This window comes from Alligator mississippiensis, chromosome 6 (genome assembly GCF_030867095.1).
Source record: "Alligator mississippiensis isolate rAllMis1 chromosome 6, rAllMis1, whole genome shotgun sequence".
Taxonomy (NCBI): Eukaryota; Metazoa; Chordata; order Crocodylia; family Alligatoridae; genus Alligator; species Alligator mississippiensis.
Window position 1 is genome coordinate 6867481 of NC_081829.1, and position 22192 is coordinate 6889672.

The following is a 22192-nucleotide window of genomic DNA, read 5'->3' on the forward strand; positions in this document are numbered from 1 at the left end:
TCCCCGTATTCTCTGAAAGACTATATAGTTTTTATTGCCTTATTATTGGGGGTATGATGGTTTAATTCAAAGTAAATTAGCACGGTCTTGAGTTTAAGGCGCTGCACTGGGACTCAGGCAGACATGGGATAGGTTCCTAGCCCATCTCCGACTCCTTTTTGCTAACTTGGCGGAGTCATTTCTACGTCTGGGTTTCCTCATGTTATATAGGGATTCAGCTGCCTTGTCTATAGGGACTGAAAACTCTTTGGGTTAGGGACTGCCTTTTTATTATGTATCCATACAAAACCCAGCACATGGGGCACCCTGATCTCACATGGGACCTGTACGCCCTGTAAAACATCAGCAGTTATACGTTTGCCAACCGAGCAACTGTTCAGCATCCTCCTGTAATCCCAAACTTCCCAACTCATTGCTAGTCCCAGCTCTTTGCAAACTTCTCTACTCTTTGCCAGGATCAATTGTCTTCAAGATGCAATTCAAATGCAGGACATCGACCTGGATGTGCCTGCATTTTGCTGTTGTGGGGGATTGCTGGAAATGGGAAGGGTTGGGTTTATTGGTTGCATTAGCCAACAGGTGGTCAGTTGGGTATGCACAGCTTGTTCCTCCTGGGGTGCTGCATGTGCAGCAGGTGTGAGTGGAGCAGATCAGGGACAATAAGGGGATGGGGCATGTCAGAAATTGCATGAATTAGCAGAGCTCTCAGGAAGGGGCTAGGAGCTCAGCATAGAGTCAAGGGTTTGGAGAGGCTCCACAAACAGCCATGGGGCAGATCTGGATTGAAGCTATGCGTATGAAAGGGGTCCAGAGCTGGAATAGCAAGGCTGGGATTAAGGAGCATTGGCAGAGGTGCGCGTGTACGGCAAGCAGCTTTACACAGTGCGCTCTGGGATGCCGTCTTAGACGCTGCACAGAGCTCCAGACCTGGAAGGCGTCTGTCCCACGGCCAGTGCCCCTGATTGGAGATGCTTCAGCGTGGCCCTGCCTGCCAGCTCGTTATCCCTGCTGAGAGACAGAGCCAGTTTGCCCAGGTGCAGCACCATATGAGCACAGCCTTATTGCTTCCAGTTTGAGAGACAAGCCATGCATGCCACCTCCTCGCCCCAGACCCAGCTGGATGCTGCCCTGTGCTATGGTAACGTTTGTTGGAGGGGGGGGGACGGTACCGTTCAGAACTGATTTTTCCAAATCTGAGCCATAAATCCCATTTCAGAGCCTCACTAAGACACAGCCCTGAAATCCAGACCTGTCCTGGAAGATTCATGATGCTGGTCACTTCTGTTTGCGTGTGGCTGGAGCACAGGGTCAGCCATGGCAGGAGGGTTGTGAGCTGGGATGGAGGGAGGGTGGCATAGCTGTGGGGTTTGGGAACATGATGGGCTATAAACAGGACCAACCTGGGCAAGGTGAATGAAAGGTCTCCATTATCCTCTTCAGCTGTGACCAGCTGCCAATTGGAAACAGCTGCTGTACAAGCCGGGCAGACTGGGGCAGTAGGCAGGCTTTGAGAGAAAAATCACTAAGTGGGAAATGGAGGAAGCAGTGAGGGCTAGACAGGAATGGTCTGTAGCTGCTTTACACAAGGTCCTTGAGCTGTACCCATGTGCCCTTATCCTTGTGGAAGGGAAAGCAATGGCCCTGGAGGCAGAAGGACTGACGACTAGCAAAGCTGGATGCACAAGCCCCTGGATTGGAGGTGGGGATGTGAACTTTTTACTACCTGAGAGGTTTCTGGGGTGATTGTTACTCCAGTCCTGGCACACGGAGGTGTCCTGGATCCTGGTAGAGCGCTTTGTTCAGGGGTGCTACAGGCTGGAGTTGAGTGATGTGAATAGGAAGCTCTTCTGCACGGCGTAGTCTCCATTGCCCCTATTCTAGGGGGAGAAAAAGCCACCTTTGAAGCCCAGGACAACACAGACAGTGCCTGAAGCCATGACTTGCTGTGCCTCTGTCAGGACATGCAGTCCAGGGAGGAAGGAGCTGGATATACTTCGTTACTCATCAACTCAAAATCTGAGTGGGATGCAGAGAGGCTTGAGGAGACCAAGTCTCCTTCCCTGAGCAGCATACCAGTCACACACCTGTGAGAAGTGGGGCATTGCAGCCCTAGGACACGAATCTGCTGCAATGGGCAAGGACTGAAGGCCCTTAGGCTTGCTCCTGGCTTATTTTTGGCTAGGACTGGCACCTGCCCTTTTCCAGGAGTTGCTTAGAAATTGCAGCCCAGAGAAATGGCGTGGAGCAAGCACTGGCCGTGGCTGGTGACAAACCGAGTGCACCGAGGGAGACGGCAATGCAAAGGAATAATGAGGTCCTCGGTTCTCATTTGAGACGAGAAGGAAAGGTAAGAAGTTAAGGTGAACACCTCGGTAAGGTTGGATCTGTGTTCCCCTCTTTTACCACCCTGCACAACTAAAGCTGAAAGGAAAAGCTTTTAGTAGCTCCATAAAAAGGGAAGGTGATGAGGGTCTGTGGCTCAGATGGTCAGAAATGGGTCAGTGGCTCGAGTGCTTGATCTAAACTCACTGGGGGAAAGGGGCTTTCCAGAGGGGAGAGACAAAGGGATGGCCGCCACAAAGGAAACTGCTGAAGTGGTTTTAACTCGGTGACATTTTTCAATTCGTTTTACCCAACAGTGGGCTACGTGGATGTTTTTTCAGTTTAAACCTGAGCTTGCTTCAATTTTATTTGTAGATAAAATAAGGCACGCTTAAACCTGAAGACGAGCATTTTTGCAGGTGTTTGCAACAGCACAACTGGCTCGGTTTGAAAAACGCATTTAAAGTTCATCCTGACCTGTGCTGTCTCGTTGCTTCATTGTAGTCCTTCATTGACCTGTTTGTCTCTGGACTTGGAGTGGACATTTTGGAGCTGAGAGCTGTCTCTCTTTGTGCACATGTACAGCACCTAGCACAGCAGCTTGTTAGTGGGTGCTACTGCGGTGCACGTAACATAGATGTGACTTGTCTAAGGTCACGCCAGAAGCTATCTATGCCCAATCGCCCTTCCGTGATTCACACTTACCAAGCTCCAGCATTGTAAAGGGGATAGTAGTGCAAGTCCCTTGGTGTCCCTTGGGTGTCTTGCCTGTTGGACTGACTGTCTTACCTTGCTCGGGGGCCAGGGCTGTGGGACTGTGGTAGGAGGGTCACGGGATAATCTGGCTGAAAGGAGCACGCAGTTTTGCAGGAGCTCAGGTAACTGTTCGGGAATGGTTTTCCCTGTGGGATTCAAACGATTCCCTTATTACAAATACTGCAGACTTGCCAAGAGCAAATGACTCAGATGGGTTAACAGGTGGAACTGAATTACTCTGGCTGAATGGAAGGCAGCCTCAGGTTTATAGGTTTTCCTTTGAACTCCAGTGCTTAATTTTCCGTGCCTAGACTGGCAGGTGCATGTCCTGGCCTGTGATCATAATGGAGGCTGTTTAAAGGCCTGGTGCTTATGAAAGGCTTGGTGAGAAGCAAGCTCAGAGCAGGCAGGGTTCATATCCATTGCTTTCCAAACTACCCTGTTGAATATTCAGACCTGAAAAGTGTGAGGCCCGTTCCATATACAGCCAGGCCAGGTCCTTGCCTCGAGTGACAGGCCTTCTCCATGACCTGTAGCTCTCCCAACCCCACCTACCCCTCTGGTGCTCCTCAGTCCTGATCTAAAGCCCTTTGATGTTGCAGCTCCTTGGCCCAAGTGCTATTGATGCCCCGTGCCCACCCCAGCCCTGTGGTCCCTTCCCTTTACAAAGTCCTGCAAAAGTCCTACAATCACCATCATGATCCACCGCGTCCCTACTAGTCCAGCCTGGCTCTTCCACGTATCTTTGTCCCATCTCCAAGAGTCTGTCTCTCCCGTGAGTCTTTGTCTCTGATTGGCACCGCTCGGTGTGAATGAGACACTTAGCAGCTCAAGTGAGATGTACTCCAGCTTCCTCGCGTGTGCACACAAGCACTGCAGGCGTGATGCATGCACAAGTGAGAGGGGAACAGCTTTTCTTTCTATGGGGCCTTTCATCCTAGGGGACCCAAAATGCGTCGCTCACCCAAGGGCAAACGATTTTGGGGTCTTCGCTATTTGAACGGCACCACTCAAGACGGGGAGTGATGAATGCAATGTTCATTTAACATTGCAGTGGCAATCAAAGTAGGGAGACTAGTTCCCAAATTGAATTGACCTTGGATATTGGAGGGTGGGGGTGGGAAGGAATGCAGTTGATCTTCATGCAAAAGTAGAGGCTCTTTGGTGTTTGGACATCAGGGTTTTTAGCTGGTCTCATGTAGAGGCTGGGAAGAATTTTTTCCCACCCGTATGGATTCTGGTTTTGACGGGTGGCTTTTGGTTGAGCGACTTCAGAGGGAGGTTGTTGGTCCCTCAAAAGCACTGGTATGACCTGGTGTTTGTGACTACTGTGCGTTGGTCCTCCTGGCACTTAACCAACTGAGAGGTCCCTTGCTTTCCTGCTTAGGGTTAGGTTGATGACCGGACCTGGTGTCAGGAAGGCGTTACCTCCCTGGGTCAGACTGGCACAGGCTCTTAGACTGTCTTTAATTGCACCTTTTCAAATGGCAGAGCACCCAGAGAGAGCCCTTCAGGGCTGTTGGCCCTCATTGCAGGTGACTAAAACCCCCTTGAGAGCTGTTGATCGTGCGCAGGGAAGGGATCGTCTCTCTTGCTTGTTGCACGCAGAAGACGAATAGATAAACTGGAGAGGTTGCCAGCCTGGGGCCCAGAAGTGGCCCAGAAGTTCAGGAGACTGGCATGAGATGTGGAACAACTCAGCAAGCAGCTTTTTTTTTTAATGCTATTTGTGAGGATGGATGGGCTGAACCATTTTGGCAGGGAAAAGGGGCTCTTTCTTCCAGACTGATCAGCACTGCAATTAAATCACTAATTTGTTTTTCAGGCAAGCCTTTCTCCAGGGTGTTGGGAGATTAAATCAGTGCCCTGTCACAGATGTCTCACTTAACAGTCTAGAGTTTAGACCAGAAAATGCTTATTTGGAGCTATCTATGTCTCTTGGAGGGTGAAGAAAGGATGGTTGGAGTTAAAAAAAGGAAGAAGATCCTGTCTCCTACCCACACTTTTCTTCTGTGATTGACTTCTTGACCTCAGGTGCTGAGGAGCGCTATAAACGCTATGGAGAGGCTGCCGTGCTCTTTCACAGATAGCATTGCACTCCCGTGCTTAGTAGAAGCAATTCTTAGATATGTAGTTTGCAAAATAATGCAGGGTCTCCTTTGGTGCAAAAAGCACTATACCAGCAGAGACTCTTAAATCTCTGCCTGAGCCATGATAACAGGGTAAACTTCTTGCCCAGGTACAAGAAAAGGCAATTTCTACGTATCACTGATGACTCAAAAAGTGGTGCATGGGATAATAGCAGTGTTTCAGCATGTGAGCAGTTGAGACTGTGTGGTGTGGTTCAATGCCAGAGGTAGGTTTAAGTCCATAAGTAGTACCTTTCTGCAAAGCATGGTAGAAAGCCTGCCTTGCTGCCTTTTTGAAAACTTGGTGGCTTCAGCACATCCCACAAAGGGCCAGTTATGCCACGTAACTCCACAGTTGTATTCCTGGCCAGCGTGGGAAGCTAATTTTGGGGTGAAGATACATGTTACACACAGACCATACTCGGGGTACTTAAAATGCAAACATCTGCACGTTTCAAGCTTGTTAACTCCTGTTAAGTGCCCTCTGAGTGTCTCAGAGTTATACCGCTTCAGGCAAGGGGTAAGTCCGGGCCAGGCTCCCAGCTTGTGTTAGGGGAACTTGAGTAGGCTCCACAGATCTAAAATGAGCCATTTGCAGTCCTCTAGTATCCCAAGATGCCCCCTCGGAGCAGGGATAGAGCCCACCTCACTGCACAGCGGCTCACTGGCCCTTTAGTGGCAAGTCTGAACTGTGCAGACAAGAACTAGTATAAATCCTTAGCGTGCGACTGCTCACAGCATGCTTGCACTGTAACTCTGCTTAACATGCCACCGATTTAGTACGGTCTAAGTGTAATGTGTAACTTCACCATTAACATTAACCTCCATGGGCCAGATTCTTTGGAGAGCAGGACACCCCCATCTGCGAATGAAATCAGTGAGAGCTGGGCACTGGATCTTGGCAAGGGAACAGGTGAACGTTTTGCAAAAAACTTGGTTTTAACACTTAAATGGGTCAGAGCTTGCCACACGGCAAAACTTCTTCAACTGTGAGTGTCAGTCAGGTAAACCGATAATAAAAGATATCAGCTTGACCCAAAGACCCTTGTCTGCTGTTTGCAAAGCACTTTCAGTCTTGCAGCACTATTTAAGGTAGATAAGGGTCATTTCACTTGCTTTAAAATGCAGTCACCTCTTAGGTACGAGGGCACAGCAATGCTTCCCTAATGGTTTAGGACAGGGGCGGGTGATTATTTCGGGCAGAGGGTCGAATGACAGGCAGCCAGGAGCAGATAAATGTTAAATTTTCTAAATTTTTAGGGGCCCCGCGGGCTAGATAGAATGGGCTGGTGGGCTGCATCTGGCCCGCGGGCCGCATTTTGCCCACTCCTGGCTTAGGACCACTGTATCCAGAAGAGACTGTGGGTTTAACATAGGCGGGGAAGAAAGTGATTGTATTGTAATATGGCCAGAAGACCGGCCACCAGCTGCCGATGTCTCACCGTGCGCTCTGGGACTCTGAATGAGTATGAGCGGTTGGCTCCTAGTCTCTGCTTGTGTCTCCTCTTAAAAAAGAAGTGCTACTCTACTTTGCTCTAAGCATGGGCCACCTCTGGAGTCGGTCACTGCTGAGCCAGCCTGTGGCTGGGTTATATCCTCCCTGGCACCATGAGTCACGTGTTTGAGCAAAGCAAGTGCACAACACTACCTTTCAGGTGAGGTAGCATTTTGTACCAGCAGCAGCTTTACACCGGGCTAAATGAGGCCACCGGCAGCAAGCAAGAGGCTAGTGGTCTCTGCAGATAAGCAGTTTCTATGAGGTTAAAGCCTGACCCTGCTTAGCTTCCAAAACCCAACAGCCTGGTGCCTATCAAGAGCTGCCCTACTTACTTGGCCCCTCTCTCCCATGTTGGTATCTCCTTTTGCAAGCTGTTTACCCTTTGCTCTTGTACTTGTAGTCAGGGGTTTTCCCATGATCCACCATGCCCACAGGAGCCAGTGGGCACTGTGAATGCTCAGCACCCAAAGAAAATTCAACCCTGCAGGTGGCTGTGCTGGTGTCAAGGTGACCTCTTCCTTCCCTGATGTTTTTGCAGGTGAAGAACATCTGTCCCCACTCAAATGCATATGGTTTTTCAAAGCTCTCACCAGGTAGCAAAACTCATTAGCACCTGGCTTGCCGGATCTTTTTGCACAAGTAGGACATTCAAAGGTAACCAGTAATTGCTTAACCAGATGATAATGCACCTCTGAAAGCAAAGGGAGACGTCCTTGAAATGTGTCTCGTGTCTGGAGAAATAACTGATCTTGGAAATTTAATTTGGTTCTGCTCTCTCCTCCGTGCCTGCCTTGTGTTGCCTTTTTTTCCCCCTCTCCTTCTACTGACCAACCTCCATGCCACAGGTTTTGCAGGGCAGTGGGGGAATGCAGGTCTGTCTGTGTTGTGGGGGAAAGGGTGGTGATCCAGGAAGGTGTCTGGTTTCTTATCCGGCAGGTCCTGGAACCCCTCCTAAACACCAGGCCAACTCCTCAGCCTAAAGGAGCACTGCTGGTTCACAGCACCTGATGATCAGTCCCTCGTGTGTGTGTGTGTGCGCGCGTGTGTGCGCGCGTGTGTGCGTGTGTGTGTGTGTGTGTGTGTGCGTGCGCGTGTAAAGCTCTCCATGCCCGCTCTGACCCTGGTGAATGAACCATCAATGACTTGCTAATAAAAAACCTGACATGATTACAGCTGGAGTAACATTGCATCCTATTAGCACAGAGCCATTGAGAGGAGTGGAGGGCACTGGTGGGGGGAAAGAGGACAGGTGTCAGCTCTGGTTAGCAGCTCACACGTGAATCTGCTGCAGGCCAGGAAGCTCAGACTGAATCCAGATTGGAGATGTCTTTGCAAGGCATCCAGATGACTGTCAGCGGTAGTAGGGGGGAGGGAGCCTGGCCTTGTCTGCTTCCTTGGTCACTTTGCTCCTGTTGTACTTTTGGTGGTGGCTGCAGTCCTGACTACCTGGAGGTTAATGGCATGTGCAAAGGCTGAGCAGAACCAGTGATTGCAAAAGGTGCTGTCTTGCCATCTTCCTCATCTCCTCCTAGAGGAGCTTGACACTGGCACTCTCATTTTAATGACTCTATAGCCTAATAACAGCCTTGCCCAGCTGCACCAGTCATTAAACTTGAGGGCTAGGAAAGTGGAGGTCGGCAGGCATTGGCAAGCGAGGTGTGTTGCACTAACTTTTTCCTCCACCCAACCTGAAGCATTCACTCTTCCTCTTCTGCACTGCAGCCCTGCCAGTGCCAGTCTGACTGTACTGCTGCCCTGGTCCTGGGATACATCCTGGTCTTGGGTATGTATGTCCTACTTCTGGGGTCTCTCCTAGTCCTGGGGTACGTGCTCTATCCTGGGGTACGTCCTGGTCTTGGGTATATATGTCCTAGTCCTGGGGTCTGTGCCCCATCCTGGGGTCTGTCTGTCCTAGTCCTGGGGTGTCCTGGTCCTGGGGTATGTGCCAATCTGCCTGCACACCTCATTGCTTCTTGTAGCCTTCCCTGTGGTGCCGGTCCTCCAGCTTCCTCCAGTAGCTTTGCCCATATACTTGCCAGTGCCATAACTAGGGTGCAGTGAATAGCGAAACCACCCCACACACAGATTTGAGGGGCGAGGGGGTATAAAAAGAGACTGCAACCAGAAGCAGCCACTACCCATGTCCTGAGCCCTCCAACTACATCCCTATGCTGCTGGTCCTGGGTACAGATACAGTGCTAGGCCAGGTACAAATTGCACGGTGGGAAAGAGCAAAGATTTAATGTAGCAGTGAAAACCCTCTGCCTTCTCCGTCTGTCGGGCCAGAGAGAGCTCTGAGGACTGACGGTCCCAAACCCCGCATGTTGGGAAGCTCTGTGCAGGACATGAGCGGAGGCTGCTCTTTGTGGAGGTGCATGCAGTGATCTTTGGACACATGAAAAAAATGCCAGAAAAAAAATGTAAGAAAAGCAATGCAAAAATTTATATTTTATTTTAATTCAAAAATTTAAAATAGCTTTCAAATTCCGTAAAGTATGCCCGGACACAATGAGGAGCCTCATATACAGAGACAGATAAATTAAATTGTATATACTGCAGACAAGCCGAGTGTATGTATAGATTACATATTTACAAGTTTTCTGTAAACCATATTTATACATTTTATTACATTTACAAAAAAAAAAAGCTGATCTTCCACTACTCTTTACTACAATAATGAAAAAAAAATTTACATTGTGTCTTTTTTTTTTTTAACTGTACAAACTTTTGCTTCATAAAAATATATCTCTGTACAAAAGGTTGGGTTTTCTCTTTTCTATTTTTTATTAATTTTTTTTCTTTTTTCTTTTTTTTTCCCCCTTTTTTTCTTTTTTTAAACACAATGCAAGTTCGATGAGCACAAGAATGAGAAGTCGCGGCTCGTGACCTGGCCAGCTTGCAAAAAAATGGGGCGATACCACCCTTTTTCTGCTGTCCGAGCAACAAGGGAAAGTGGTATGTAATTGGTTGAAAGCAGCAAATTGTTTAAATAAAGCCACAGTTCATTTTGCTTTGCGGGTAAAAGAAACTGGGTGCATTTTATACACCTCCACTTGCATACACGCACAGTTTCTCTATCACACGCACGCACCTGGTGCTATTGTGTTAATTTGCATGAGATTCAGAAAGGTGGAAAAGTAGGATGTAGGACCCCTAATCCTTTAACGAGTCAAGCTTAGTGTGTGCGTGTGGTGCTGCCCTCTGCCGGGTACAACCTGAACACCTGGGGTGTCAAACTAATATTTGCAGCGGGCAAAGATCCTCTTTCAGCTCAAGTCGCAGCGGGGGCGAGATGCTGAGAAGAAAAGGAGCCGAGCTCCACTCCTGCGAGGTTCTGAATAGCTGTGGCTTAACGGCACGTGTGAAGGCAAAGACGGCTGCCAGCACGGTATACGGACTTGAGTGCAAAAGAATACCACCTTGCTCTCTCCTAAATCTTCTTCCTAGCAGAGGAGTCCAGTCCTCCTGCTGCATTTGTGGACGCCAGGTGGGAATGGGATGGTGGGTGGTGCAAGGAGGCAGGGCTCTCCTTTGGTCCCAGGAGAACTGGAAAGGGGCTGGAGACTGGGCTTCAAGCGTGAAGGCAGAAGCCAGTTGCCCATATCCAGGCACCATCCCTGCTCTTGGTCACATCTGTGCAAAACTGGATGCAACTTCCTTATCTTCACAGGAGTTGTTCCAGAGTGACAGGTAACGAGGAGGGAGGCAGCTAGCCCTGGGACTGTGATGGTGAAGGGTGCAACACCTCACTCATATGCCAAGGGGGCCTTTTCTGATGTATTTTGTCTGTGCTGGCTTGCTCTGGGACCCAGATCCCCTCTGGCTCCAAGGGGAGAGGAACGTAGCCTCACTCACTTCAAGCCATATGAAGAAGGGGAACATTTCCTGTCCCCCGCTAGACCTTGACAGTCACCCTGATGTGGTGTGGGCTGGTACTAGTGCCGTGCTGCAGTCAGCAGGGTAGCACCACCCCAAATCTGGAACTGAGCACGGCGTGTGCGGTCCCTTCCTGCTAGCCGGAGGATGAAGGTCTTGGTTTTGTATACACACCTGCCTGCGCCCCTCAGCTCTGTCGGGACGCACCGTTTCTCATCTGGGGAGTGGATGTGGCATTTTTTAGCAGGCTGGCTGCGCAGCAAACAGGCTGGAGGATGCTGCTGAGTGTAAGACAGCTGTCTGAACAACAGACAGAAATCAAAATATGTACATCTACAGTCATGGGGAAAAGCAAAGGCAAAAGAATTAGCTCAGAGTTGTAATTAGACAAAACGTAAGCCAATATGAGGCTGGGAAAAGCAGCTGTCTGCACACAAACCTGCAAATCGCACGGTGGTTTTTTGTTTTTTTTCCCTTTTCAGGTTTTGTTTCTCCTTTAAATCTTAAGCAACTAAAAGCTGCTTCGATCCATAAATACTGGGCAAAGCCTGCTGCATTTCGGATGCGCCTGGCTCCTGACATGATACAACGGCACAGTTGCCTTCTCTGGCTCCAGCCCTGTCTGAGAGAGAGCCGCTCAGAGCAAACCCAATGAAATCCTAAATCAACAAAGGCAGCTTTTCCCTTTATTAGAGCGGGTTAGTATCAGCGCAAAGGCATCGTTCTTTTAAGGGGAAAAAAAAATGTCAAGCGGCCTTATCTGCTCTCATTAAGGTGAAACCAACCTTTCAGCCCCCGGGAAATATAGTGAGCAGCTTGGTAGAAAAATTAAAACTTTTATTGCATTGCCATTTGGAGGATCAATATGGAAAGGGCAAAGGCTTTTGAGCTCACTAGGGGGAAAATGATCAGTGTCGTAGGGGTGATTTCTAAAGAGTTTTCCTTCTTTCCCCTCCCCACCTGGTCTCCATGTCTCCCTTCTTTCAGATGCTTGGGAAAGTTGCTGCCCGAGGTGAGCAATGGCTAGCTGCTGGGAAAGGGGCAAAGACAGAGAAAGGCAACCACCGGTTCAGAGACTGGTAACATGTTGGTCCCAAGATGACCTGTGAGCTTTCCAAGGAAAGGATGCTGAAATGAGTAAGCACAGCAGAAGAAAAGCAAGAGATCTGCTGGGGGGGGATAAAACAAACAGCACCTTTAAAGATTTCACTTCTCTCTAACAACCGAGCGAGGAAACGAACTGAAAATCTTGCCAACCATGCAATGAAAAATCAGACTTGAGCGAGCAGAGCTCTGCTATTTCAGTTAAACCCCAGAGGCTTTTAGCTCAGCGCCACCCGCGCCGCCCTGTCTGCCTTCTACACTCGTCCCCGGAGCGCTGGTTTGACACGAGCAACCTGTGACACACCTGGCACTTCCCTCCGCTAGGAAAGACGTCGTTAGGCTTTAACTGGAACGAGCAGTGGGTCAGAGACGGATTCAGGAGATCACCTTGCTTTGCAAAGGTCTGCAGCTGGGCAGCGTCCGAGCAGCGAAAGAGAAGATCTTGAAGTCGGCCAGGAGCGGCTCAGCGGGTGAGAGGGTGGGAAAGGAAAGGCTCTCCCAAGCTGTGCTGAGGAGACACTTTGGTTGGCTTGATTATCCACTGCAAGATGTGGTGGGTGGGGAAGAAGGTGAAGATGGACGGCAGCCCCGCGGTCTCTCCCCAAAGTAACTCAGCAGTCCAACAAAGGCGCAGCAGCTTCTCCACAGCCAGGGTTGGGAGAGGGGAGGTCATGGATGAAGACTAGCGAAGTGACACACGATCGGCAACAGGACACCCGCCCCTGGACAATTCTGGGACAGGTAGGGAAGAAAGGAGACAGGCAGAGGAAAAGTTACTACACACGCACAAACCAGAAACCACTCCTTAGTCCAAGTCTACCCGAGAAACCAGGAATGAGAGTTAGGGATGTGAATTTTAACCCTCCCTTTGGTCATCTCTATTGGCCAACCCTTCTAGCGCAGACGCAGTTTGCATGGGTGGGGGCCGGGAAGCAGTTTTGCTGGGCTAGCTTATTTTGCACCGTGAACCACGCTGAACCACACTGACCAAAATGCTGGGTTTTTTTCCTAATACGTTTTGCACTTGGAGGGTTATCTACTTCAGTAAACTTTTCTAGTGTGGACCTGCCTCAGGGACTTCTGCGGTCTCCTTTACCAGAAACATGAGTGCCTCACACCCCTCGGTGCACCCATCTTCCGCCACACTGCAGTAAGGCAAAGGAGGAAACGACTATGCCCATTTTACAGAGCAGGAGCTGAGGCAACGATGGGTGAAGTGACTTACAGACAAAGAAGACATCTGAAGAAAACCACCTCTGATCTCACCGCACGGTGAGTTTTTTCCTACCAGGCATCACGTCTCATTTAATTCAATGGAAGACACAAGTTTTGAGTTTTGGGCTCAGGGATATTTTCCCATCGAGGGACTGGTCTCCCTGCGGGGACGGGACACGCAAGGAATATAAGGAGGATGGGCAGCTTGTTACGGATATGAAAGTCTCCATGTCTAATCTCCAGGGTGAGCATGGGTGTGGCAGACTGACCAGCAAGAAATGCTGATTAAAAGTAAATGCTTCCACAGGCCAACTATAAAATCTGTCCACAGAGGCCCTAGAGCCCACTGCCTCTTCCAATCCAGCTAGCTGAACTAAAAATGAGGCCCCAGGTTACTACACACATGCATCAGGTCAGGGACGGATGTGTCGAGTAGACTGTGGTCAACTCAAGAGACCTTATTCCTAAGATGGGTGCTTTGTTGGTTCTTGCCGTAGCCAGGTAGGGTCCCTGAACTAGAGAGAACAACAGATGGGTTTAGATGGCGCCCTGCTTTTCTCCAACTCACCGCGCAAAGGGACAGGTGCTATACCGCCGTGCACACGGTGCTGACTGTGAACTCTGCCTCGTTGGCCATGATGTCCGTGGGCTGTAGGTTCCGGTCGTACATGGGGTTTTCAAACGTCGCTCGGACGTTGGTGTTTTCATGGCCGGCGTAGCCGTTGAACGGTACTTTGGGTCTTCTCCTGCAGGGTGCCACAGACAGAAACCAGAGAGGTTTTGGGGACTCCTTTTGAAGCATATGGGGGATGGTTTCACCCAGCTCTGAGGCTGAAGGCAACGCTATGGGAAGGTCTAATGAATTAGCTGCAAGGAGGGACGTGTGTGCTAATGTGAGGTTGCCTTGTTGCATCAACGTCAACCTTCTCGGTGGCTCCGCAACAGCATTGAGCCGTAGAGGAAGGAAAATGATTTCAGAACGGTTTGGGCCCAATGATCAGCTGGTGCAAATTAGTGCAATTCCCTTGATTTGCATAAAACGATGATCACTTCTAGCAGGTGAGGATCCTGCCCAGAATCACTAGCAGCAAGAGGAAACTGCAAAAGGAGTTGCACTCGGATTGGGAAGCAATCCCACTGCCCGCTTAGCAGTGAAACAAGGCCAAATTCACCTCCTTTCTCCCCACACCCCTGTCAACCATTTTGTTCATTTTAAGGTACTGGGGCCACAGGAAATGGCACAGGATCAGAGACCAAAAAATGTGGCAGGATGTAGCATGTTGCAGGACCTCAAAGCAGGTGACGTAGGGGTCTAATCCTGAAAGGTGCCAAGCAACTGGCTTTTTGGGTAATTCAGCTGCTACTTTGAATTAGGCCATTCAGGCCAAATGTGCACAACAAGCCAGGCCAGATTTTGAAATGTTCACTCAAAGGAGTGAATTGCACACACGGTTTGAACTGAACACACTAGGGTGAGCAGCACTATTAGGAGGGCATTCATTTTTCTCAGTCTGCATAAAGCAGCTAACCATGATCCACTCACCAGCAAATTGGAAATCTCACCCTAACCCTAAAGCACCAAGGCATTTAGGAACATGAATCCAATTGACATTCTCAGATCAGTGCTCCGAAAACCCCATAGACACTTCTAAAAATCATCTTAACTTTCCCATGGTTGCAGCATCCAGAGTGAACTCGAAAGCTTGCTTAATAACTATTCTCCAACTATTTGGGTTGGTCTAATAAAAGATATCAAATTCACCCAAGGAACCTTGTCTGCCTATGTCCTTAGACCAACACGGCTACAACCTACACCCTGGTAGCATCCTTAACATTTGTCACCCTGGCCCAGACCTTGTGGCCAACAGTGTCCTGAGCCCACGACTGTTGTGACCAATGCAGAAAGTGTTTCAAAGCACAGTAACACTTTCCACCGTAACACAGAAACCACAAGAAAAATGTCTCTTGGCTATATAGCTGCAGAATCAACTTAAACTCTGTAGCATGAGATTTGCTTTTCCTTATCGCACCTGGCATTGCTACAAATCTTATTAGCAGTCATAAAATTACCCAGACCTTTAAAAAAAAAAAACCCAACCCTGCTCCAGTATTTCCTTACCTTGCAAACCAAATCAGAAAGCAGAACTATCAGGAACTCTCTGAAGCCAAGCTTGCAAATATGAATATTTCCAACATCACCCAGCTTCTTTCAATCCCATTTTCTCCGTACACTGCTCCTCGCAACCCAGCAACGACGGTATTATTATTATTATTTTTTTTATATTGCCTCACTCCTGAGACCTACCTGTGTTTGTAGAGATAAAGCACGAACCCTGCAATAATCAGGGCTATGAAAGGCACAAGAATGGCGGCTGCCACGGAGCTGCTGTTTGATGCAAAATGATGCCCTATCGATTCCGGATCGTTTTCAATCATGCTGATGTCTGCAAAGCAAGAGAAGTAAATAGGTTTAAACCACCGCTGCTTCCTCGGATTCATGTTACCTCCTTGGCGACTGAACGGGTTAGCTACAAGACTTGGAGGACAGTAAAGGGAATCCTCCAATTCACGTGCAGGACAGACTGAAGATACAGCTGAGCAGGCTGCTGAGCCCAGGTCTCCTCATTTATTCAATGGTAAAAAAGGAGAGAAAGGGAAAAAGAAACCCAGCAGAGATACAAGTAGACTAGAAATATTAACGCCCCAGTGCTCAGGATCTGAATCCTTAAAGGTAGGCCAAACGAGAGATTTTCCAAGGCAGGACACAATACTCCCAATAGAGGCCACAGGAGGTCTAGGGGTAAGATTTTCAGAGACTTAAGGGTGGAAACAGGCATAGCCTGATCTCTTATTTATGCTGCCACAACAATTTTTATGGGGGCACAAATAGACACCCCTATTTCTTGTCAGGCCACATCACAGGAAAATCGGTGGTTCAGCAAAAGGTGGTAACACACTTCGGGGTCGGCGCCTGTTAGCTGTGTGATGGAAGAGTACAGGCAGCCTCAGCGGCTCACGCTCTCCAGCCCCGCTGGCCAGGTGCTCTGGGAGCGTAAGGGCCCCTCAAACTCCTGGAGCACCTGCTTGGCTTTCCCTGCTCACCCAGACTCGCCCTGTGATCGTGGCGGATGGGTCTGGGCGAGCAGAGTCACCTCCAGAGATGCTACCGTCACCCCTTGTCCCACGCCATCAAGGGCGAAACAAGGAGCCACGTGTTTCACCCAGCGAAATGACACATCGCGGTACAGCCGGTCCGCTTCATTTGGCGACATCTCTTTCTAGCCTCAGTCTCATTTTCAAAAGCAGCTCTTAAGACCCTAAACCCCATTGACTACTTTGGATCCCAAAAGCCTGTTTAAAAGATGGGACTCGGGCATTTAGACTACCAGCCGTTTCTGCCTTAAAAACCAAAAATCATTCCTCATTTCACAGCAAGGCTGTTTGCGTAGGTGCTAAAATTGATCACACAGGCTTGTGGGATGCCCGGACCATCACAGCTTGGCACATCCTGGACCATCACTGTAACACTATCACACAGGCTTGAAATTTTCAGCTTACCCCATTCAGCAGAATCATCCCTGATTCTCAAATGACTTCGGATGCTAGTTATCTTAGGCCGCGTTTACCTGTATTGCTCTCTGCAGGACCGATCACACCCCAAGCAAAACGCTACATGAATGTGGCTACACTGCTCTGGTTGCTGTTCGAAGCTAGCGGCAGTATCTCTGCCCCACGCGGCATAGACATAATGCTACAGCGTCTGAGCTTCCTGCAGTCTTTACAAGATTCGTGCTCTCAGCATGCCTAGGAAGTGCGGTGGGGACTATTAGCTCTGTTGTACCGATGGAGAAGGGATGCACGGAGAAGCTGAAGCACAGATCATGCCAAGGGATTTGGATCCCAAATGTCTATTGTTAGATGCTTCAATATCTTGGAGGATTTGGGGTCCCCTGTCTCCCTAATCACCAGGGCCGGACACAGGCATGGGTGAACCAGGCAGCCACCCGGGGCCCAGACAGAAAGGGGACCCCAAAATGGTAATTTAAAAATGATAATTATCATTATCTCTGGCAAAGGGGACGGCCGACACTAAAAGTTCGCCCGGGGCTGCCAGGAGTCTAGGTACCGTTAATCACTGCCCAGAGGTTTTGGGGCTTAAAGGAATGAAATAGTGCAAAGGACAACATTTTCAAAAGCAACCGGCTTCCAATTTTGGGGGCGAAACAAAGGCACCTTCAAGGGCCCCCCTTTCCCGTGGAAGAGGGGAACTTCCTGAGACGTCTCAAAAGCCTGCTTCTACCATCCCGCTCCCAAATAATTTATTGATGTCTCTCCCGAGCTTCATGGCAGCGACTCCGGGCTGGGGCCTGCGATGCAAGCCGCGTGCAACACCGTCCTGTTTTAGGAAGAGCTGGCACCCAGCCACGGGGATAAACTGCACAGCTTCCAACGTGCTGGTTTCTAGTTCTGCTGCACATAAAGCAGCGGTGACAATTACAGCGGCTTGTCGGTTTGCTACTCTTTATAAAACGGAAATGGCCGATGCCTCTGGGAAAAGCTTCGAAGAAAAACATCTCATCGAGAACCGATGCCACTTCATTACTCTGTCGTCTCCCAGCCACCACCACAGGGCCTGGATGACATGAACCCCTTTGCTTTATCAGTTTCTACAGCAATTTTGAGAAGGTCTCTGGACTGGTTGGACCCTAAAGGCAGGCTTTGTTTTCTGAGGGTCTTGCCTTCTGACTCAATTCTCTTAAAAACAGAGGCTCCATTAAGCGGAAACAACAGAAGTGAAGAAAACCCTGGATGCATTAGTCAATCAGGTAGCTCTGAACCAGCACAGCTGTAAAAAAACCAACAGCAAATGCAATCATAGACTATATCAGGCAAGCTACTTCCAGGAGAGAGAATGAAGTAGAAACATCATTGCAGAAGGCACCGGTGACATCTCATCTGCAATATTGCACGTGCTTCTGGTCACCAACGCTCCAGAAAGAGGGATTTAAATGGGAACGGGTGCAGAAGAGAGCTGAGTTGGTCAAGGTAAGGGTTAAGAAGAGGTTAAAGGGACTCGTCTGGTTTTTAGCCTGAAGAAACAAAAGCTAAGAGGGCATTCGACTGCTCTCTATATGTCAATCGGGGCGCACGCCTTGGAGGGAGAAGAGCGATTTAAGCTGAACCCTAGCGTGGGCCAAGAATAAATTGGCTGCACGTATAAAGCCAGCCTGCAAATTAGAAGAAACTTTCTGCCTGTCGGAGAAGCGAATCCTGGAACAGTTTCCCAGCGGGCGCAGTGGGAGCCTGATCCGTTTGTGAAAGGGCCTGCGTCACACGGTGGCCCGGGATAGCAGGCAGTCGGACTCAGTGACGCAGGACGGCCCTTCCAGCCCTCTGCTCCTTCAGGCTCTGAAAAGGAGTCATGGGGCTTCACGACCGCAAATCAAACGGCTCTGATTTTCAGAGGGGTTGAGCACTTACAGCTCCCGCTGAAAGCCACAGGATCAGGAGGCACTAGGGTATAATTTTCACAAGTGCCTAAGTGAGTCAGGAGTCATTGAAAGATAATGACACTTGGACACCCGACTCATTCAGATGCGTGTGACATTTTTTTTACCCTTTCTCCTTGATGCCTTTTTATTGCAAAACGAGGGCACTTTCCTATCAGCTTCAATACAGACTTAGGCAGCTCCATTTGAAGATGCTGTCCAAGAGGTTGAGTCTTGGACATGGCCAGCTATGTGCTGGGACATAGAAAACCACCTCTCCCACCCCGCTAAATTGCATGTGACCAACATGTTCTGTCTCAAATGGCTGAGCTGAATTAAATGAGTGATGCGTTTCACCCCAGAGGTGGCTGCATTTCAGCGGCAGGATGAGCAATTCCTTTGTGTGCATGTCTGGTTATAGTAAAGATCTGGCCAAACTGCACGGTCCAGATGGGATCGAAGCTCCCCTTAAGGATAGGATGATTCAGATCATTGTTTTGCTGCGGGCCCACGTCCAGCGCACGGCAAGTGCTCGTGTGCGGCGTGTAAAGCACCCTAGGCATCGACGGGATGAAAGATATTATATATAAATGCAAGATACTTGTATGTCAGTTTTATTCAGTAAATCTCAGTGCCCTTAAAACTTCACTCAAAGAGCCTTGTGGACACACAACCCCAGCAAGGAGCCTCTGCAAGGGTGATTTGTATTCAGGGAGAATACCAGAGCTATAACAATAAACAAATAGCACATGGCTCTCTTGAGCACTCTTTAAAAAGAAGTAAAGTGCTGGGCTTTAGCAAGAAGGAAATGCAGCACATGTCTCCAGTCCCCATCCTGCTCCCCGGGTTCCCACGTTAGTGCTGGTCCGCTAGTAATTAGATGACTGTAGACAGATGTGGAAGAGGGGCAGCGGGGCTGCTGCTTATACGGGTTGCACACAGAATGGCTAATCATGCCCTCAATACGAGCAAACAGCATGCTAGTGAGCCCCTTGGATGCTGTTCTCCAAGCCAGCCTGGCTGTTCACATGCTGGAGGGACCCTCGCACGTTGTCCTCCTTTTACTACAGCATATGAGTGTATTGGAGTCGGTAACTAACTTCCAGCACCCGTCATGATGCAGGATCATTGCAGAATTGCCTTTATATAGGTGGGGTGGATAGGCTCAGGATTGCATAGAGGGACAGCGACAGACCCAGGTACCCTGACTGCTAGGCTAGTCCTCTCTCCACTGGACAACACTCTTTATGCTGTGTCTTTGGGTTTCTGGCTGGCAAAGGAGAATTTTGTCCCAGTTTCCAATGGTGCCAGGAATCTCCTGCACCCCTAGCAAGCAGACCTTGTGGGGTGCATATTTCTTTGAGTTCATTACAGATATTTATCTTCTTGCCCTCCCCTTGAATAAAAGCATTTTGCCCTCATCCTCTACTGGTCTCGCTGCTAGAGGGATGCCACAGCTAGGATGTAGGTAGGAAATCACTCGAGCTTATATCTGTCCCGGCTGCAGGAAGGAGGCGGCATCAGTGTCTATATCTCAAACAACCGAATCGGTGAGGACTACCAGGCCAGCTCCCCGCCTGGTGTAATTTAGGGTGAGGTTATACGTTGCACTTAGCCCGTGCTAAATCTGTGGAGCGTTAAGGAGTGTTGAAGTTGGACATGCCGTGAGCAGTCGTGCATGGAGGTTCAATACCGTTTCTTGCCCGCACAGCTCTGTCTTGCCATTAGAGGGACTGGTGAGTAGGGGCATGGCTAGGAGACAGGGCATCTGGGCTCTCTCCCTGCTCAGGTTGTGTGTGTTTGGTGGGGGGGACGGGGACACGGAGATTGGTGCATCCTGGGATGCTGGAGGACTACAGATTACTCACTTGATCTCCATGGAGCAGACTGAAGTTACCATAACACAAGCTAGGTAGCACAGCCCGCAGCTAACCCCTGCCTGGTATGTCATATCTCGGAGACCCTCAGAGGGCACTGTGAACAGTTTTAATGTGTGCACATTCACATTTTAAGTGCTATTAGTATGGTCTAAGTGTCATGTGTAACTTCACTCGTAGGTGCAGCTCCAAGGATGTCAATAGGACTAAGCCAGTTGACATCAGCTGCAGGTTTGGCCCGTCCTACTTGAAGTGCACACACAAGAATAGTAAAATGCTTGGAGTTTCCAAGCTGTCACCAGTGCCCAAAACTCAAATGATCTGGGATGATAAAATAATAACAAAGCTTACCAAATCTCTGAAGGCCAAACTGCCCAAACCCTTCGCCGCGTACAAAGCCCTGGTACACAAAGGTGCCGCTTGAAGACTCGGATGAGACCTGGAATTGTGAAAAGGAAATCATATTTATAAGGAAGTCTGGATCTCCCTCGTTTCGTTGTATCCTGATGCATGTGTGTGGAGGGGAGGGGAGGGGAAGGAAGGGGGCATATTGAGAACACCGTAAGCAGCAGAAACTTGGGCACAATTACTCACAAAGATCAGCTTAGCAAAATATTCGTGACAAAGACTAATGAGACGCTGGGTTAAAATTAGCAACGTGCCTGTGCACAAATGATGCTCTCCCTTACTCAGCACATACCCTTTCTGCAAGCAACATTAAACTCTGTGCAGTGCAAGGACCGTACACTGCTACTTTAAGCCTGATTTTGAGGGCTTAAGCAATGCACAGATCTCTTGTGAACTCTAACCGTAGCCACTTGCACCGCTGGCCTCCCGGCTACAACCAACGCTTTGTTCCTTCTGGTCCTGCAGAGCCAACAAAAGCCAGAGTCCAAGCTGCTTTGGGCTTCGAATAGCATCGATACAATTACCAGCTAAAGCTCCAAGCTGCAGAACATTTATTAAGGGCGAGGAGAAGAGATACAGAAAGGGAACCAGCTTGCCTCTCCGATGCCTGAGTCAGTTGTGATCGGGGCTCGAAAGAAAATCCTGAAGCTTTTAAGATAAGCCAGTAAGAAACCCGAAGCCCAGTGCTGGCTATCTCTGTAGTTGTATTTCCAGCTTTAATTGTATAGACTAGTACCGTTTAGGGAGACCCAGCCCCATAGTGAGCTCTGTGCGGAGTTCTCCAGCCCGGTAAAGTTTGCATTTGTGACGTGAACCTTTCTGAACGTGTAGAGTGGCATTAAATAGCCCACCCTTGCGCCTGCTGGAGGAGAAAGCTGTGCCGTAAAACAAGACCAACAAACTCTTGTTTATACGCCGCTCACTGCAGCAGATGAAGTTTAGCGCTTGGCTCCCGACAACAACTTGAGGAGCGAGGCAGCGGGATTTTACTCGAGACCCTCCATTAGCCATCTGTTTATGAGCAGAAGTTGCTTCATATCTGCAATCTCTTTGAAGTTTATGCATAGCATTAATTCAGTTTAAATTGCACGAGAAGCTGAGCGCATTTTGAAGAAGGCGCAGCCACCCAACAGCTTGTTAAAAACTCGGCTCCTGCGGGGTGGGGGGGCAGGATATTATTTGTAACAACTAGGGTTTCCATTGCTGACTCGGCAGTGTTAAAACCAGCTAGTGCTCTAACCGGTCAGTCAAAAGGCGGCTTCTTGTAGACCCACTTTTGTAGACCTCTGAAAGGCGTATGGACCTCCCGGAGACACAGGGAAGTCAAGTTCAAAAGGAAAGCTTAGCTCTTTTTGGCTGGATGTTGGCGGGACATATAACGCTGCACAGGAAATAATATTGAATTCATGGAGAGGATTATCTAGAGGATTTAGCCATTTGAAAGCAGAGAATAATGAGAAACTTTTATGACCTCAAGAGGATAGCAGAAGGGCTGCTACGACCATTGGGGCAACACTA

The 22192-nt window shown here is 49.1% G+C and overlaps 1 protein-coding gene and 1 long non-coding RNA gene across 5 annotated transcripts in view; one reads left to right on the forward strand and one right to left on the reverse strand.

Moving 5' to 3' along the window:
* Positions 1 to 1362: 1362 nt before the first annotated feature.
* On the forward strand, positions 1363 to 9715 carry LOC132243299 (uncharacterized). Its single transcript, XR_002090411.2, has 3 exons — positions 1363 to 2347; positions 8428 to 8488; positions 9555 to 9715. It is a non-coding gene; the product is annotated as an uncharacterized LOC132243299 (long non-coding RNA).
* CSMD2 (CUB and Sushi multiple domains 2) overlaps positions 9127 to 22192 on the reverse strand; it is a 651518-nt gene continuing 638452 nt past the window's right edge. For all 4 annotated transcript variants that reach the window (XM_014605014.3, XM_019487966.2, XM_059729594.1 and 1 more), the window contains 4 exons: positions 20618 to 20705; positions 15206 to 15344; positions 13469 to 13646; positions 9127 to 12417 (listed from right to left, as the gene is read on the reverse strand). In XM_014605014.3, the coding sequence (XP_014460500.3) occupies positions 13487 to 13646; positions 15206 to 15344; positions 20618 to 20705 (387 nt within the window). In that variant the 3' untranslated portion in view covers positions 9127 to 12417; positions 13469 to 13486. The remainder of the gene's footprint in view (positions 12418 to 13468; positions 13647 to 15205; positions 15345 to 20617; positions 20706 to 22192) is intronic.